The sequence below is a fragment of the Solanum tuberosum genome, unplaced genomic scaffold, assembly GCF_000226075.1.
Source record: "Solanum tuberosum cultivar DM 1-3 516 R44 unplaced genomic scaffold, SolTub_3.0 scf00076, whole genome shotgun sequence".
NCBI classification, from domain to species: Eukaryota; Viridiplantae; Streptophyta; class Magnoliopsida; order Solanales; family Solanaceae; genus Solanum; species Solanum tuberosum.
The window spans coordinates 1783852-1803385 of NW_006239000.1; the positions used below are offsets into that span (position 1 = coordinate 1783852).

The 19534-nt window shown below is 32.3% G+C and overlaps 6 protein-coding genes across 7 annotated transcripts in view; 1 reads left to right on the forward strand and 5 right to left on the reverse strand.

The window, feature by feature from the left end:
• Positions 1 to 1948: 1948 nt before the first annotated feature.
• LOC107060332 (glycine-rich cell wall structural protein-like) lies at positions 1949 to 3211 on the reverse strand. The gene is made up of 2 exons (XM_015308106.1): positions 3043 to 3211; positions 1949 to 2394 (listed from the first exon to the last, which is right to left on the reverse strand). The coding sequence occupies exons 1-2, from the start codon at positions 3209 to 3211 to the stop codon at positions 1949 to 1951; spliced, it is 615 nt and encodes a 204-aa protein (XP_015163592.1).
• A 1032-nt stretch (positions 3212 to 4243) lies between these two features.
• On the reverse strand, positions 4244 to 8627 carry LOC107060333 (glycine-rich cell wall structural protein 1-like). The gene is made up of 2 exons (XM_015308107.1): positions 8294 to 8627; positions 4244 to 4611 (listed from the first exon to the last, which is right to left on the reverse strand). Exons 1-2 carry the CDS (start codon positions 8625 to 8627, stop codon positions 4244 to 4246), a joined length of 702 nt encoding a protein of 233 aa, XP_015163593.1.
• Positions 8628 to 9591: 964 nt separating this feature from the next.
• LOC107060334 (glycine-rich cell wall structural protein 2-like) lies at positions 9592 to 10017 on the reverse strand. Its single transcript, XM_015308108.1, has one exon. It carries the CDS (start codon positions 10015 to 10017, stop codon positions 9592 to 9594), a length of 426 nt encoding a protein of 141 aa, XP_015163594.1.
• A 2420-nt stretch (positions 10018 to 12437) lies between these two features.
• On the forward strand, positions 12438 to 13231 carry LOC102604717 (uncharacterized). 2 transcript variants are annotated; one of them, XM_006346138.2, is made up of 2 exons: positions 12438 to 12736; positions 12967 to 13231. In XM_006346138.2, the coding sequence occupies exons 1-2, from the start codon at positions 12507 to 12509 to the stop codon at positions 13088 to 13090; spliced, it is 354 nt and encodes a 117-aa protein (XP_006346200.1). In that variant the 5' UTR covers positions 12438 to 12506; the 3' UTR covers positions 13091 to 13231. The 2 variants fall into 2 exon arrangements, with proteins under 2 accessions (XP_006346200.1, XP_006346201.1); XM_006346139.2 differs by having other exon boundaries at positions 12972 to 13231.
• Positions 13232 to 13247: 16 nt separating this feature from the next.
• On the reverse strand, positions 13248 to 14665 carry LOC102605285 (threonine--tRNA ligase, mitochondrial 1-like). The gene has a single exon (XM_006346140.2). It carries the CDS (start codon positions 14565 to 14567, stop codon positions 13326 to 13328), a length of 1242 nt encoding a protein of 413 aa, XP_006346202.1. The 5' UTR covers positions 14568 to 14665; the 3' UTR covers positions 13248 to 13325.
• Positions 14666 to 14858: 193 nt separating this feature from the next.
• Positions 14859 to 19534, reverse strand: part of LOC102605619 (rab3 GTPase-activating protein catalytic subunit) — an 8980-nt gene continuing 4304 nt past the window's right edge. Inside the window, exons 7-14 of the mRNA XM_006346141.2 lie at positions 18659 to 18997; positions 18503 to 18567; positions 18022 to 18070; positions 17751 to 17907; positions 16904 to 16988; positions 16757 to 16826; positions 15958 to 16098; positions 14859 to 15297 (exon numbers count right to left, since the gene is read on the reverse strand). Coding sequence (XP_006346203.1) covers positions 15004 to 15297; positions 15958 to 16098; positions 16757 to 16826; positions 16904 to 16988; positions 17751 to 17907; positions 18022 to 18070; positions 18503 to 18567; positions 18659 to 18997 — 1200 coding nt within the window. The 3' untranslated portion in view covers positions 14859 to 15003. The remainder of the gene's footprint in view (positions 15298 to 15957; positions 16099 to 16756; positions 16827 to 16903; positions 16989 to 17750; positions 17908 to 18021; positions 18071 to 18502; positions 18568 to 18658; positions 18998 to 19534) is intronic.

The window sequence follows — 19534 nt, forward strand, 5'->3', positions numbered from 1 at the left end:
TTATTGGGCCCGTGCGTAAGGGAGTTTATGCCCAAGTATAATATATAATATTCAATGACTCTCCAAATTTCATTTGTGTCACATAAATTGAGACAACAAAAATAACATATATTGGGTCCATTTTAATTTATTTGTCTTATTTTTTTTAAATTTTTTATATTTAAAAATTGCGTAAAAATACTATAAATCATGATAATTGACAACATAAAATATGTTTTGAAAAAGATACAAAAAATTCCATTGATTCTTGAAGTTAATCTATCGTAAAAATACTATAAATCATGATAATTGACAACATAAAATATGTTTTGAAAAAGATACAAAAAATTCCATTGATTCTTGAAGTTAATCTATCGTAAAAATACTATAAATCATGATAATTGACAACATAAAATATGTTTTGAAAAAGATACAAAAAATTCCATTGATTCTTGAAGTTAATCTATCGTAAAAATACTATAAATCATGATAATTGACAACATAAAATATTTCAAAAATAAATACATTTAAAAAAATTCGATTGATTCTTGAAATTAATCTATCGTTAAAAATTATGTATAAAATACAATAAATCGTGATAATTGACAACTTAAAATATTTATTAAGAAAACAGGAAAAAAAAATTGACTGATTCTTAAAATTAAATCGTGATAATTGACAACATAAAATTGTTCAAAAATGTTATATGTGGGTAGTCTTATTGTGCCTTGAATAGCGTCAAAGAAAGTACAGGTTTGTGATAAAAAAACTTATTCCTTTATCCACGCAAATAATCGCTTCAAAAATTTCGTTATTAGCCCCAAAACATACCATTTATGTTATTGGGCCTGTGCATAGCACAGGCAACAAAATCTAGTGTTTAAAGAAGAAGGAGAAAAAAAAATTGAAAAAATAATACTTAATTAACTAGTTAAATACACGTGTCAAGTGCGTGTGTTTCACTACAAGACACATATCTAGTTATGACATTTCAAGGGGTTATATACAGAACAACTTTCACATATAGCAAACATACAAGATTTGTATGTTATAGCTATAGTTTGCATAATTGCGCTCCATAACAAATTTTATGTTTGCTATGGAGCATTTGATTTGTATAATTCGCTAGATACATCAAATTTTATATAAATTGTTCAGTTTTGTATAAATTCATTGTAATTTACATAATAAGATTTGTATTTATATAATTATAAGGGGTAATTTGGTTGGAAACAAGTTATCCCAGGATAAGTTATCTTGGGGTTAGCTATCCTGGGATAACTTATCACATCAATATGATATAAATGGTGGTATAAGTTATCCCAAACAGGAAAACCAAACAATATAAATTTTTTTTATCCCATCACTATTATTTTTAATCCCTCACACCAAACGAGCTCTAAGTGTATAGGATGAAAATATATATATTTGTATTTGTATATATACTTTTCTCTCGCTTTATACAAACACAAACACATTTTATACAGAAATATATAAAATGACTAATTATATACCGAAAATGGTTAATTGTATATCGAATCAGATGGCAAAAAAAAGGACGCTTACTGTGAATTACAATTAAAATAAACTATGGCTATAATATTTAATTTGAATTATAATTTGCTATTTCGTACAATTTTCCCTTATATATTTCACTTTAAAAATATTTAGGGGTAATAGAACTCCCGTAAAGTATGAGTGTGTAATTGAGAATCCAACAATAGATTAGGGGGCTTTTGCCCATTTTCTCTATTCTAAATTAAATTTTTATCTTTTAGGATAAACTCTAATCATACACTATATTTTAAGACTTCAAGTATAAAATTACGCTAGTTTATTAACCAACATTACATTATATCATTACATCCTACTCACACATTTCACAAAGCACATAACATGAAATTAAAATGCAACTAGTAATATTACTGCAATAGCTTTAACGCCACTGCTAGTTAGGGTTACATTAATTTCACGGCCATCCGCCGCCATACCCACCACCGTACCCTCCGCCGGTTCCACTACCAGGGCCGCCAAATCCTCCACCGGTTCCACTACCAGGGCCGCCAAATTCTCCGCCAGTTCCACTACCTGGGCCGCCAACATTACCGCCTGCTCCGCCGCCAATATTACCGCCACTGCCGCCTACGCCAGCGCCAATTCTGCCGCTTCCACTTACTCCACCACTAACCCCACCGCTGCCGCCTATTCCAATGCCAGGTGGACTGCCGGCAGTACCACCTCCCATGCCGCCAGCACCAGCACCGACACCTGCACCGGCTCCGGCACCGATCCCGACGCCAACCCTACCTTCAGCTCCTCCACTAATGGGCCCAGCTCCCATACCCAACCTTCCTCCGACGCCGGCGCTAACGCCACCACTAATGGATCCTCCTAGACCCGGCCCAGTTGGCTCACCTGTTTCATAAACACAATAATACTAGTGAATAATTATGACGAGAGATTACGAACTATCAAATTAGCTACGAATTTCATCGTTAAATTGTCTAATATCTAACAAAATAAGGTAGCAATTTTTCTTTCAGCGGTCGCTACCCTTTAGATGCACACTAAAAAAATTGTTTTTGTTTTAGTAATATCTTGTGAATCACTCAGGAATTGTAAATTATAGGAGTACGCTAGACACGTCTCAAGCAACAAACTCAACTAAAAAAGTGTTGACAAGGAGAATCGAGCTCTAACCTTCTTAATTATGGATAATATCTGCTGCACTCACTTATCGAACTGTAATTTATAGATAAGTTCGATGCAACAAACAAACTCAACTAAACATGTGTTGATAGAGAAATCGATCACTAATCTTTCTTATGAATACAAAGAGATGGATTTTTAACCTTGTTTAAATATTATCTGTTGCACTGACTCAGCGACCATATATTGAGTTGAAAGAAGGTCATTTGGAGGTTGTAACCATCATTTCTCTTAATTCAAAACTTAAATTTATCTTCAATTTTAGTAAAAACATTGAAAATTTCAAGTACTTTTATACATAAAGTTTTCTAATTTGTTAACAATATTACTAAAAAACATCTGAGGTTCCATTACCAGCAGCAAATCCACCAGCACCAATATTATTATCTAATCCACCTTGATAATCAGTAACTCCATATTTTGCTGCAGCAAGAGACTCGTTTTCACTTGGTAAATTTCTAGCACAAACAAGAAAAGCTCCAAGTGAAAACACAAAAAGAAGTAATAAATTTTTAGCCAACATTTTTTCTAGCAATTTAGAAATTTAATATTATCCAAAAAGAGTTACTATAATATAATAAAAGTTGTGTGAGAATTTTGAAGGATTGTAAAGGGGATTTTATAGGCTGAAAAATCCAAAAAACTCAACGGTACACTGAATTTTCATTCATTATACGTAAATGAATGCATGAATTTTATTTTGACATTTGTAAGCCATGCACGTAAAAATTTAATTTAGTGTTATCATCACAACTTTGAAGTAGTTGACTCTGTATACATTAAATTGATGAACATTTAATTTTGATTTTGACATATCATGTAAATACTACGGACAAAAGGATTTTATATACTCTGTGTTACTGTGTATGCTGAATCCAACTGTTTTAACTTTTCACTAGGATCGTGAAATCAATAATTTGAATCGATAATAGAGTTATTAACGGCTAATGATTTGAGTTATTGGTTTGATGGTTTTATAAATGTTTAGGGCTTTATGATTATTGAATAATTGGTTTTGGACGTCTCAGTTTTGACCACTTTCTTTAACGAGCTAATTAATTGATAACCTGATCATAAGAAAAAAAAGTTATATTTTTATTCTTACGTATATTTATTCGAAATACTTTCGGATTATATATCCTAAAAATATTTGTTAGAATTGATTACTGATCTTAAAATAGTTTTTCTCAATCGTGAATTTTATTAGATGAATATGACTTTCTTCCATAGAAGTAATCTCACCAATTACCCAATAATATTGTAGATGTGTAAGAAAGTCATATAATTTAATCGGGATCAACTCTTTACAAGAGGTGAGTGAGATTTTTTTATTTAACTCTCACCATTCTTAGTTTATTATATGAGAAAAGGAATAGTGATCAATTAAACAAAAAAGTCATAACTATAAGCATAAATATGCCTATATTATTCACTAATTATTTATTTAAATGGAACAATTGCTAACTTTAAATAGTGAAATTAAATATTCTCATATATATACTAAGCTTATTAAATAAACATAAAATTAAATTAAATATGCCACAAATTTATTAGATCAAATGCCACCACCGCCGAAACCTTCACCGATCCCAAATCCAAAACCACTACCACCATTCTCTCCGCCGCCGCCACCGCCTCCACCACCACCGCTACCGCCTAAGCCGGACCCGTGGCCACTACCAAAGCCAAATCCAAATCCGCCACCGTTTCCGCCACTAAAACCACCACCTCCTCCACCGCCACCGCCGCCACTACTGCCGCCAGCTCCTCCGATAATCTGACCAAATCCTAAGCCATTTACACCAGCTGGGATCTCAAAAACTGTAGCTACTGCATCTCCTAGGAGTATTCTAGCTGACGTGTCACGTGTAAATACTCCGAAAAATATTAGAAAAATAAATGCCTTTGAATATTGTGTTGATACTGCATGAAAATAAATGTACATCATATATAAGTTTTTATTTTGATGAGATTATTAAATAATGGAAATTATCTTGTTACAACAGGTTAAAATAAATATATAGTTTAAAACATTTATACTATTAGTTTAAATATTAAATTTGAAGAATCCTTACTTTTCATTCTTGGTGTTTGTATTTGTGTGGAAAAGATAAAAGAGATTTTTCAAGATATATATAATTATACACAATGTCAAGAGTTTATATTGTAGAGATAAATTGCTGAAGATAATTAAATTCTCGATAATTAATGTGAGAACCAAAACTGAACATAAGTAATTATATTTGTAACAGTAATATTTAATGGGTGAAAAATTATCCACTTAAAAGTCTTCATAAAATTTGAATTATAACGCACATTCTCTTCCTCTAATTAATTTTCTAAAGGTTTTGAGCAAATCTAAAACTTTATGATAATTCTTTTCTTACCTTAAACAACAAACAACATTATTCTAATTACTCTTGTAGATAAAAAAAGACATTTTTTAAAGAGCATCAACTTAAATAACGTATTAAGCGAGTTAGCAAAAAGAAAAAATAGAGAAATAAAAAGAAAGTTCTTAATATTTATACTTGATGTAACTTCATGAAGTAACATAAATACCAGAGATTAGAGAACTGGAGTAAACACTATTTTTAATTTTGATGTTTAATGAATACATAATCATGAGAAGAATGACGGGAAGAAATTCGTGTCGTCTTATTTATTGCTGAAATAATTATATTATCTGTTCCGTTAATTTTATTTGTCCACTATTTTAAAAATATATTTATTTATTTCATTTATTACTTTTATAATATCAAGAAAAGATAAATATTTTATCTTTTAAAAAAACGTCGTGTCGTTGAAAACTTGAAAACCTCTTCTCAGATACCTAAATAGAAACAACTGAGAATAAAAGACATAAAACGCATTCAGCGAACGCGATTTATGAGTATAATTCCGTGTCTTCTTATTTATTGTTGAAATTACTATACTACCCTTTCTGTTTAATTTAATTTCCCACTATTTAAAAAAAATTGTTTATTTCATTCATTACTTTTATAATATCAAGAAAAAAAAATATTTTATCTTTTAAAAAAAGTCATATCGTTAAAAACTTGAAAAAATATTTCTAAGATACCTAAATAGAAAGAACTGAGAATGAAAGGCATAAAACGCATTCAGCGAATGCGATTTATGAGTAAAATTTTGTGTCTTCTTATTTATTGTTTAAATTACTATATTACCCCTTCCATTTAATTTTATTTGTCCACTATTTTAAAAATATATTTATTTATTTCATTTATCTTTTAAAAAAAGTCATGTTGAAAACTTTAAAAAAACCCTTCTCAGATACATAAATAGAAAGAGGTGAGGATAAAAGTCATAAAACGCATTCAACGAATGCGATTTATGAGCAAAATTCCGTGTCTTCTTATTTATTGCTGAAATTACTATATTACCCCTTCCGTTTAATTTTATTTGTCCACTATTTTAAAAACATATTTATTTATTTCATTTATTACTTTTATAATATCAAGAAAACATAATATATTTTAGGGAAAAGGGTCTAATATACCCCTCAACTTTGTCATTTAGAGCTGATATGCCCCTCGTTATGAAAGTGGCTCATATATACCCCTACTTATATACAAATGGCTCACATATACCCTTCCCTCTAACGGAAATGAAAAAGAAAAAATTTAGTTTAAGTTTTTATTATTTTTAAAAAAAAAAAACTATAATCCCATACGAGTATATTTAATCTTCCTCAAACATATTTTTTTTGTTTCAATGGCTAATTTGGATTTATTATTTTGATGGTCAAATTTATTTATGTTTCACTAATATTCTTGTAAAACTTATTATAGATGACCAAATTTTTTTTCTTCAAATACAAAAATTAAATTACATTATAGAATTAAAAAAATTATTTTAAATTATAATATAGCCACAAAACAATAGTTTTAAATTTTTTTCTTTACACTAAGGAAATGAAAGAAAAAATAAAATAAGAATAAGAAACTAAAATAATGAAGATCAAAGAAGTCAAAAAATAATTTATGTATGAAAAAATTGAAATATACCTTGAACTTTCTAGAAGAATCCTATATACCCCTAAATGATTTTTTTTAAAAAAATAAAAGTCAAAAATATAAGTTTAAAATTAATTTTTTCACTTCCGTTAAATGAAGGGTATATGTGAGCTCATTTTGTAACGGTAGGGGTATATGTGAGCCGTTTGTATAACGGTAAGGGTATGTATGAGTCACTTTCATAACGAGGGGCATATCAGCTCCAAATATCAAAGTTGAGGGGTATATCAGACCCTTTTCCCTATATTTTATCTTTTAAAAAAAGTCGTGTTGTTGAAAACTTGAAAACTCCTTCTTAGATACCTAAATAGAAACAACTGAGAATGAAAGACATAAAACGCATTCAGCGAACGCGATTTATGAGTAAAATTTCGCGTCTTCTTATTTATTGTTGAAATTACTATACTACCCCTTCCGTTTAATTTTATTTGTTCACTATTTTTAAATTTTATTTATTTAGTTCATTTATTACTTTTATGATAACAAGAAAAGATAAATATTTTATCTTTTAAAAAAGGTCACATCGTTGAAAACTTGAAAAAACTCTTCTCAGATACCTAAATAGAAAGAACTGAGAATGAAAGGCATAAAACACATTCAACGAATGCTATTTATGAGTAAAATTCTGTGTCTTCTTATTTATTTTTGAAATTATTATACTACCCCTTCCGTTTAATTTTATTTGTCTACTAGTTTTAAAATATATTTATTTATTTCATTTATTACTTTTATAATATCAAGAAAAGATAAACATTTTATCTTTCAAAAAAACGTCATATCATTGAAAACTTGAAAAAATCTTTCTCAGATACCTAAATAGAAAGAGCTGAGAATGAAAGGCATAAAACGCATTCATCGAATGCGATTTATGTGTAAAATTTTGTGTCTTCTTATTTATTGCTGAAATTACTATATTACCCCTTTTGTTTAATTTTTTTTGTCCACTATTTTTAATATATATATATATATATATATATAGATCATTATTTTTTGTTATCTAAATAGAGAGATTTCAGTTAAGATAAAATTATATCCCTTGCGAGTTAAGTCATACTTTAATTTGTTTGTATCCTTTTTGACGATTTCATTTGCGTATAATTAGAGCTAAATTGAACATAAATATTGTTAGTCGATCGATAAATGCTTCTTTATTCATAATTTTGCATTCTTATATCAGAATAATCTGAACAACAAATACTAATATGTTTTATTAAATTATTTTACTGAGCATGATAAAGTATTTATTTATTATACGTATTTGGGGGAATAAATCGTATCAGCCATATAGAAATTGGAGACAGGATCAAATTGGTAGTAATTTTGTAGCTGGGGTGATGCAGATTTTAAATTAATGAATTATGAAATATCAAATATTAAATAGTTATAAAAGAGTAATTTGTTAGCATTTCGCGATGAATATATATAAAGAAAAAAATTGAACTACTCTACTCAATTTAAAATAAAATTCATTATTTTCAATAATAAAATCAGACAATCAAATTAATCGTGAATTCCCTTAAAACTTTGGCCACCACCAAAACCTTGTCCGCCCCCAAACCCTACATTACCGATTTGACCACCAATGCCTCCTCCTCCGCCACCTCCCATAGAAACCGAACCATCTCTACCTATGCTTCCACCTATTCCGCCACCTCCACCACCACCAATTGACCCAACACCGGGTACACTTACTTGACCACCAACACCAACACCTACTCCAAAATCCATGCCATCGGGACCAACGTGTCCTCCACTACCACCTCCACCTCCAAATGAGCTACTAACTCGTGGAATCTTATTATTATTATAATTATCGGGAAAATCTAACCCGATAAGATTTCGAGCGGAACTTGTGTACATTAAAGTTCCCAAAATTATCATAATCATGAAATTCGAAGTCATATTTGTATGCAATATTTTTTTAAATTGCTAAAAACCTATTTCGTGAGTTAGGAATTGTTAGGACAGAATTTATAACAATGTATAATTTATAGTTAGAACTTGTATGTAATGTATATAAATGCAACTCTAGATTAATAGAGATATAAGAAACGGAAATTTTGCATTAATTTAGAAATTTACAATATGTAACATGTAACTTTATTAAGTATGAATTAATGAACAATATTGTTTACTAGAAGTTCAATGAATATAATCAAATAGTAGGGAAATAATATCAGCTATGAAGTTTGTAAACTTTTCCTCTTAATAATGTGTATTTTTAAATATATATTTTAATTTTTTTAATTTATATACTTTTTACTTGGTTTTTAAATTTTATTTCAAAGAACCTAAAAATTCCATGTCCATATTCACTAGCAAATTAAAAGTAAAAGATTTGACTCGTTAAATTCAAACAACAACATATAAAATGAGAGCTGAGAACATGCATTTGTTTGAGTCATGAAATTGAAAAATTGTTTGATAAAATATGCCTTTTCTTTTCTTGGGGGGTTATTCATAATAAGTCAAAATTAATCGAATCAGTAAATATTAAACACCATTAAGATAATTTAAAGTATTTGTCTCAAGGATGCAAGTTGTTTACGTTTTGGTGCTACTTTCTGCCTCTGATACTTTAATTACCCCATTCGTTTATTTTTATCTTTTCATTATATATAAGTAAATTTTTATTTTATGTTCACTTAAGAAGAAGAATTTTTTATATATATTGCCAATTGGAGAAATAAAATACACTACATCTCGACTTTTAATAAATCTCCTTGATTTTTATTTTATTAAAGAGAGGAGGAACTGAAAATAAGATAGAAAGGAAAAATTGCAACAAAAAAAGAAGTAGAAGCATGCATGAATAGTATTTCATGCATGCTTGAGTAGAGTACATTATGCATGCATTGGCTTGTGTTCACGGTATTCCACCTCCTCCATAATCTTTACCTTCCCCTTCACCACTGCCATTATTCCCATCCATTCCCCCACTACCACTACCGCTACCTCCTCCCCCTCCTCCTCCTGCACCAGATCTAGTTCCATTACCATAACCATAACCAGAACCACCATCTCCTGTTCCTCCGCCACTACCTTCACCACCTCCATATCCTCCACCACCACTGCCTTCACCATACCCTTCCCCAGAACCATAACCGGAGCCATCTCCTGTTCCTTCACCACTTCCTCCCCCACCCCCACCCCCACCTCCATATCCTCCACCACCACTGCCTTCACCATACCCTTCCCCAGAACCTCCTCTTGACATTTCACCCCCAGTACCCCCACTAGGGCCTTCACTGTAGGCAACAGGATGATGAAATGACTTCTCTTCCCCAAGCATGTAGTTCCTGGAATCCACCAGGGACGATGGTTCTGCAGTAGACTTTACAACCTATATTAAGTCAAAATCTTGAATTTATTTCATAATATCGAAAAAAAGTACTCCCTTCGTTTCACAAAGAATGACCTCCTTTCCTTTTTAGTCAGTTTCAAAAAGAATGACCTCTTTCCTTTTTTGGTAACATTTTACTTTCTGCTTTCCACGTTGGCATGTCTAAGACCACAAGATTAAGGGCAATTTTGTACATTTGACATAACTTTAATTTAGGACCACAAGATTCAAAAGTCTTCTTTATTTACTTAAACTCCGTGCCAAGTCAAATCAGATCATTCTTTGTGAAACGGAGGGAGTAATTAATATCAAGTCGAAACTAAAAATCAATATGATCATTAAAAATAGAAAAATGAAATGAATTAATGTACACACATAAAGGAGAAAAAAATTCAAAAATTGAAGAACAAGGCTTGTTATGTAAGTTTACACCATATATATCCAAAAAAGGGAAAAGAACATTTATAAATACGTATTTGAAATCTTATTAATGATAACTATATATATATTTATGTATAATAACAGTAAATTTCATGAGACTCTAAATATTTTTGCTTAAAGCGTTAATTTTAGTGTCCTTACCTTTGAATCGACCTTCGAAGAAACAAACTTGGTGACACTAAGAAAGCAAAAGAGAGCACATAGAACCATGAGAAGAAAAAACTTAGAGTTAATCATCTCTTGATTGTAATTTTGAAGACAATGAGGAGGGAAGCCTAGTGATATATGTATATATAGAGGTAAAAAAACACAAATTGTTCTCAAGAAAATTTAATTGCCAAGACTTTTGACAGTTGAAAAAGGTTAAGTATTATCAATTGAATTAAGTTACGTTGTTGTGCAGGTTGCATTATTTTTTACTTCTCCGTCCTTTTTTAGTTGTCATATTGCACTTTTTAAAAATTAATTTGACTAATTTTCAAAGTTAAATTATATCAGATTAATTCAATATATTAAACTAAAAATTAAGATATTACTAACTATACGAAAAATATTATAAATTATAATTTTGAAGACAATGAGGAGTGAAGCCTAGTGATATATGTATATATAGATGATTAACAATATAACAACGACATATAGTTAGTGTAATTGTATAAAGTGAGATCTAAGGAGGTAGAAAAATCAATTATTTATTATAGAAAGCACGATGAAACATTTTGAATATTAATTACAACAAGAAAAAATAAAATAAATCAAAGTATAAGAAATAACAAAATTAAAATACAAAAAACTGTAAAAATAATGCTACGACTACTAATATAAATAACTTTACCCTAATTATATTTTCCGCAATTTCCTATCTACAAACATATCCTCGATCAATAATAAGCTAAAACTGCATCATATCGAAGCTGTGTCTATTCTACAGCTTATGAATCATCATCACTGACTCACTGTGCTACCTACCGCCTGGCTTAATGAACTATGCGACAAAAAAGTATTTTGATTGTGTTGGGTTTATAATATTTTTCTTTTTTTGGATTCCTGTACTTTTATTATTTCGTTTTCTGGATTGTTTGACTTAATTTTTATTGAGTCAAAGAGTTATCGGATGCAATTTTTTTATCTTTGAAATAGAAGTAAGGTTGACATATAAACTTTTTTTTTTTAAATTTTACTTGTAAAACTATATTGTATATGTTGCTGATCATGTTTTGAGAAGTCAAAAGTTTTTTTTAAAAAAAAATAAAAAATTGGCGTGTTTGACTTAAATTTCAGAAATAGCAAAGATAATAGACACAATAAGACAGTATAACTATAATTTCGGTAATTACACTCTATATTTATAGTTCCGTTTGCTATATGGAAGCTGCAGTTTGTATATTTCGTTTGCTCGTTTATATATTCGCAAGCTAAATATACAAACAAGATAAGTATATATGAATTCTGTATTTATATATTTAGAAATTAACCCATTTGTATATTTCACTTGCCAATATACAAACAAGGTAATTTATTATAAATCGTATACAAATTGTTAGGGTAAGCATATACAAACTCTGAATTTATAAAATCAGAATCTCAATTATTTAAATTCTGGATTTATATAATCAGGAATCAAATTATATAAATTCTGGATTTATACAATTAAGAAATAGAATAGCAAAAATCGGGAAAACTGTAGCCGCGAATTACAATTTTCTTAAACTGTAGCTATAGTACATACTACATAATATAGGCTAAAGACTTGTTATTAAGCATAAATTTTCCATGGTTAAATGGGCCATCTGACCCACTCAATGATGTTCATGGATCAAACTAAACAGGGCTTTGATCCAAAATAAAGCCCACTATCCATTACCATAAATTTTGTTCTTTCTCCTCTTTCTCTCCTTTCCTTATAAACCTTATCTTATATCATCAAAAATATTCCTTGTTTAAAATTACACCCATTTTAATAGAATTAAAAAAAAAAAAGTTCAATTTCCACCAATATGAAGTGCATTATTAACCTTCACTCTCCAATATTACTAAAATTTTCAACCAACAAATTCACATACCAATACCATAAATCAAAGCCAATTTGTGTATTGGAGCAGCAACATTATAATACTAAATCAGCTACTGGTTTTGTAAAAGGAAAAAGGCCTCTGTTAATTGCTCCACTTAAGGCTGTTAATTCACCTGCTGCATCTGGAGATTTGTCAGTTTTGCTGCAGACTGGGTTGGTACTTTTCTTTATTTTTTTTAATTTTAAGTTTAACTCGTTAGATTCGATAATATATTACGAATTCACATAATATCTTGAACAATTTGAAAAAATGATATATTTGCACATAAATTTCTACTCCCTCTGTTTCAATTTGTTCGCTCTACTTTTTTTTTTAGTTTGTTTAAAAAAGAATGTCAAGTGCGTTTGCTTATGTTTTCTTTACTGGTAACTTGTTTTGACAGTGCAGTAATGCTGTTTATGTACTGGATTGCAAATTTTGTGGTGCCAGAGTTCATCATGAAGGATCTTCAACAAGATGACACTACCACCAACAATAACAAAACTGATGAAAAAGATATTCTATGAAGATTAATTAGCTAGAAGAGCACAAATTCATCTGTTTTGTTGAATGTCTCTTTTGTACTGTTTCGATGAATACAATATTTGGATAGATTTTAATGTGTTCACACCTGTATAAATAATGAACTCAAGTAACCAACTTAACTCCATCAATACACACCAATTATAAACTTAAACAATACGATAATATATTGTAACAAAATTTAAGTAACAATCAAAATAAATACGACAAAAATTACTACTACTGAAACGATGCAACCATATCTTTGAACTGATCAAGGAGTTCATCAACAGTCATGACTTGATGATCACGTTTGTCTCTGACTCGAACGCTAACCTGACCGTTCTTAGCTTCCTCTTCACCTACCACTAGTATATAGTTATATTGTACGAGTTGAGCTTCACGTACCTTTTTCCCAACTGTCTTGTCACTAACATCGATATCAACATGATAACGAGCATCATGTAATCGTTTCCAGATCTCAAACGCGTACGATTGAGATTTGTTTGAAACAGGACAGACAATAGCTTGACGGGGACTAAGCCAGAAAGGCCATTTACCTTTGTAATGCTCAAAGAGTATAGCGAACATTCGTTCAACTGATCCAAGTATAGCTCTGTGTATCATAACTGGTCTTTCTCGAATTTGATCGTATTCTGCTACGTATAAAAGGTTGAATCTTTCAGGAAGCTGGAAATCAAGCTGCAATGTTGCACATTGTAAGTTTCTTTTCATTGCATCAGATACACTGATATCGATTTTCGGACCATAAAAAGCTCCGTCCCCCTTGTTGATCTCCCAGGGCTTTCCGAATTCGTTCAATGCTTCAGCAAGAGCATCTTCAGCCTTCTTCCAACTTTGTAAGTTTCCGATATACTTTTCAGGTCTTGTTGATAACTTGAAGTCAACATTACTGAAACCAAATATGGTATACACATAACTGATGAAATCCAGGACGCCTTTTACTTCGTCCTTGATCTGTGACTCCCTGCAGAAGATGTGAGCATCGTCCTGGTGAAATTGCCTGAGACGTGTTAAACCTGTAAGGGCACCACTAGCTTCGTTCCTGTGAAGAGCTCCGAAATCAGCCAGACGAAGAGGTAGTTCTCTGTAGGAACGAACTCTGTGACCGAATACTTTACAATGTCCAGGGCAGTTCATTGGCTTCAACCCGAATTGATCTACTGCTTTATCATCTATCTCGAACACAAACATGTTTTCCTTGTACTTTGCAGCATGGCCTGAAGTTTCCCATAACTGCATCTTGTATATATCTGGGCTCCAAATCTCCTCGTAGCCTCTTTTCCAGTACTCATTCTTCAAGAATTCGAGTAATTTGTTGCAAATTCGAGCACCATGTGGAAGAAAGAAGCAACTTCCAGGGCTCATTGGATCAAAATAGAAAAGCTCCTGCTTCTTGTTTAGCTCTCTGTGATCATATTTGTTTGCTTCCTCCAGCGTCTCAACGTTTTCCTGACCCATAATTTTGCAATTTGCAAACAAGAAAAAAGTGGAAGGAGGCAACCACAATGAAGGAAAATATGTATTTATAGAGGACTTAGAAAACCTATTTGCATAAGAATTTGACAACAAATTCTTATCCTATACAAATTAGGTATCGTTGCATCCAAAAATAATACCACGTTGGAAGGTTACCATATATTTTTAATAATTACTGGTATTAAAACTTAAGGCAAGCATCTTTGAGGAATACTTTTTCATGAAAAACATGTTTTGGAAAAATGTTTTTCATGAAAAATAACTTCCATCATATAAAATACACTAAGATTCTTCCATTAACTGTTTCGTCACAAGCATCAGCTGAAACCCACAATGCTGGAATATTCATCGGGTCTCTGTGCCTAAACTAGTAACATATATTTATAGTTACATAATGAACAACAATAAAAAACTGTTATTATACAATTGTCCAGTCATTTTCGACGGAAGTAACAGGTTTATCTGGAGATGAACTGTCGGGCTTAGGAGGTTTCTTTGAAAACATGGATGAGAATGGTTGGCGTAATGGACTCTCCTCCTGGTTCTTCTGGTCTCGCGGTGATAGCTTATCCTTGTTTCTGAATATGAGGCTAAGCCTTTTGAATCGACGTTTTAGTTCATTCGGGGGTGCAGCTGAAGGTTCTTCAGGTTGAAAGGTGATCCTTATAACTTCATCTGGACTGAGTACCATTGTCTCAACAGTCTCGTAGACCTAGTAAAAAGTTTAATTGTAACTCATCACGGCATAACAACTTATTATAGTAATAATCTGACATTCACAAATGCTACTTTTGCAAATTTTGGGTCCAAATCAATGATTTTATGTAGCGTCATCCAGCACTATAAAGCTAATAAAATTGCAGAAAGGATGTATAACAAGCACCAGAATGCTGCTTCCATTTCTCCTTCTCTACTCCCCACCCCCCATCCCCACCCACACACTCTGATGGGATAAGAGTGGGGGGGTGCTGACTAGCAACTGGGCTATATAGGAGTCAATAGGTTTCGGTGGATTCAGTATGAACCTTGTATCCCTGAAAAGTTACTAGTATTTTCTTATTCTTTTCTTTAATTTTATAACTGAGAAATTCCCCAAGGGCCTGCAAAACTCGGTGGATAATGAGCCAGCTCCGGTAAAATTCACCACTTCAACATCAGTATTTTTATGATGTACCTAACCTACACATCATGTGTTGTTCTCTTACTAGAGAACCAAAGCCCTATGGGATGAAAGTTTTTAGTTCTTTATAATAAGCCAATGAGAGGTAGTCAAATGCACAAGAATGTCTCAGGAGCAAGACTTGTGCTTGTATCCAGTAACAAGAGTCAGAAAGCTTATTAATTAACCTTCACCAAGCTACAGAAGACATACCTGGCACAATTCATCAACTTTGTCAACCCAGTTGCTTCTTTCACAGGTGACAATGACATATTCTTTACAATCACTAAACAGCTTCGCTAAATTTGAATTGTTGGAGAGGATGGCCTCAGCAGTTACAAACCCTGATCCCAACTGAAATTTAAATACCAAATAACATAAGTTATATGATTTGGAAGCTGAATAAAGCTAACCCAAGATTAATGGGTGATTTTATCAAAAAAACAAAAAATAAAATTGGAAGCTGAAAATGTCACAACCAAGCCAGAATAATGCTTTATTTACTACGTAATGGAAACGTGAGAGGGAGGGATATGATGAATTCCTAAACATCACCAAATAAACAGCAATTTATTACTATATAATTGTTATGGCTGTCAAAAGTAGATGGAATATAGGAAAGAAAATTGTGTCTTGCACAAATTTCATCAACTTTTTCCTCTTGACAAAATAAAAACGCATAAAAATGGCAAATTCTCAACTGTATATTTGAGTTTATAAGATGAAACTTCCACATAAGAGGCTGATATAAATTCAAAATCTATGTTCATAATAAAAAATACCAAGCCTTGAAACAATAACAGAAACCTTGTTCAGCATGGAACTGCAATACTACCACAACAGAGTTTCTGCTAGTCCACAGGCTTATATATCTGTGGATATTCATTTTTTATTTCTTTTACCAGTGACAGGCCGAATTCTTTCCTTATGGAAGTTTGAGGAATGAGAGTAACAGAAGATACAGATGAAAATTAAGACAAGACACATTTCAAACATGCATAAGAGGACTTACAAGAGATATAAACAGCTGCTTGAAAAGCTCATGTGGAGATATATCCTCTAAATTATCCAGAATACTTTCCCTACAGAAGGCACATATTCAAAAAATCAGAACATTTTGTTTGGATCTTCTAAGCCAGCCTGGAGCTTAGAAACTTACACTGCCAAATCCTCATCAAAGAGAGGAGTTTGTCTAACAGCCGGCACTGGCTTTGAGGTTTCCCATAGTTCGCGCCACAAGTTGCCTAAAAACATCAATCCGCAGAAGTTGTCAGATAAAGTTTTGCACACTTCTTCCACCTATTCTGCGTAAATGCGCTCAAAGATGGTTTGTACTTGATCACCTTATCAACAATCATAAAGCAACCGCGAGAAATTTTAAGAGGACAGTGCAAATTTAGTGCAAGTTAGTATTTTGTTCCATCCCACCCCAAATACCACTTCCGCCAACTAGTTTATAATATTCGTCTACAACCTGCTTAGCATAATGAGTAGTGAATAGACCCCTCGTCATACCTAGCACTGCTGCACGTTCTAAAAGAATGTTTCTTCTACCAAGACCCACTGGAGTTACTAGAGTACTTGAATGGACAAGTGGAAAAAACTACCATTTTAGAAGGTACTGTCTCATATGTGTGCTAAATGATCTATAGTTGTTCCTTCTGTATTTACAACCAGTGCACTAGTATTTTAGCAGCTTCCTTTTTTTAATATATAGCCTATTGTATGGTCTCTAGCCTACTCTGTGTGATTATAAGAATAGAATACAATGGACTGCTTTCATTGATGTAACCAATAACAGTTGTTCTAGGTATGCACACTTTATTATAAGTGACTAATGAACAAATCAAACCAATTTGTGGTACAGTCCAATTTGAGAGGTAGTCTCATCTTTCTACAAACACAAACAAATCCAATAATAGCCTTGTTTTAGCAATTGAAATGTGATTTTCAGAAAACAAGAGGAGAGAATTGTGACATGAAATTTGAGTTAACTAGAATAGAACCTTCTTTCTGCATTCGAGTACTCAGTTGGCCTCTTCCAGACAATGAGTCATTAGTATCAAGGGTTTCATTAATTCCATCATTTGTATCACATTCCATCCAATCAGGAGGAGAATGCCATCTAACGAAATCTTCTAATATACACCCAGGGTTTGCTGCCTAGTAGAGTTCAGGAAATTTGCATGCTAGTTTCAGTCAGATACTGCCAAATTGCAAGCTTGAGAAGGTACTTCAGGAAACTCTAAATTACAGATTCTGTTACTGAAACTTTACCTTGAAAGCCTGCATGTCAGACAGGAGTTGAGAGCACCCAGCTCCAAGACTGATGAAGGAAAGACGAGCATTTCAGATGAAAAGGTCAAGATTATCCTACTTGTGTCTATAAGTTGGAATATTTGAGGCATTAGGGGCAGCAGTGAACATAAAAGTATGAAACAAAGAGAAGGACAAGGAACAAAAGAAATCAGATGATTGTATTCTTTAATACAGAAAAAAAACTGAAAGTTCCTTGATGTATTTGTAATAACTAGAAAATAAGAAAAATGAAAAGAGTTTGAACAACGTCAATAATTAATGCCAACTTTTTTTTTGTTGATAAAATGATGCTTAGTGAAGCAAATTTTAGTGTAAGCAAGGTATATGTAAAGTAAATGTTTTTGCAGAGCAAGTGTTAAACTGCTACTATTAATGATTGGTCTCCATTTATGGACATTTGCAGCGTGATCTTGAAAACAAAACAGCCTAAAGGCATTACCTCCCTGTTCGGAGCACCAGCTCCTCTGTTTCTTTGATTAGATCTTCCGTTAGCAAGGGTTCTTCCTGCATATATATACTCATGGTCATAAACGATCAATAGTTAACAGTGGAAGGTATCCAATTCGTATCATAACATCTGCTCCTGTCCACAAACCTGCATTACTGGCGTATATATAGGTTCACCCGTTTCTAGCATTGTTAGATCAGATTGGCTGTCCACTCCTAGCCGAAGAATTAATTCTCCTGTGTTAACTTTAGCATACAAGACGGGAGTTGCAGGAAGGGTGCCGTCATCAGCAAGAACATCTGTATTTGAACTTCCTAGCCTGACAACCGAATCCAACGATTCAGCGGCTGCAATGCGTCGCTTTTTCCTGGAAATGCAACGGTTAATAACCTGGAGTTGCTGATACAAAAGACATGAATTTAGGTCCGGAATTTGATCTGGAGGAATGCCAGGGATATATTGTCCTTCAGACCACAGCCTCCTCAACTGCATGAAAAGAAGATTGAAGATGTGGTACTCAGTGCATTTACAAGACTATGTTCACAGCACATCAACTAAATTAGGAAATGATCTAACTAGATGATGATATAATATTAAAAGGATCAACTATCTACGACAAATTGAATGTGGGGTCAAGATCTACTCATGAAGATATTATGTCAGTGCAGCTTAAGTGAATGAGGCCAGTGAATTAATGCACTAGTAGACGCTACAAAATCTGGAAAGGGTTCCATAAACTCCATAAAATAGCAACGAAAGCAAGTGATCTTTTTTTACCCTTCTCAACAAAAAAAAGGAAAAGAAAGAAAAAGAAATCAGAAGAGGAGAAGAGTACGAAGAGGTTCAATTTGCAAAAACTTTCAAACAAGGATATAGACCTGTCATAGTAGATCACTATGGTTGAAAAATGAAATTCAACTTGATTGGTAGTCTTAACTATCAAGCTATATTAGCTTTGGGGCTTTGTATGTTGGTGTGTGTGTGTGTGTGTGGGGGGGGGGGGGGGGGGCTGGCGTGTTTCGT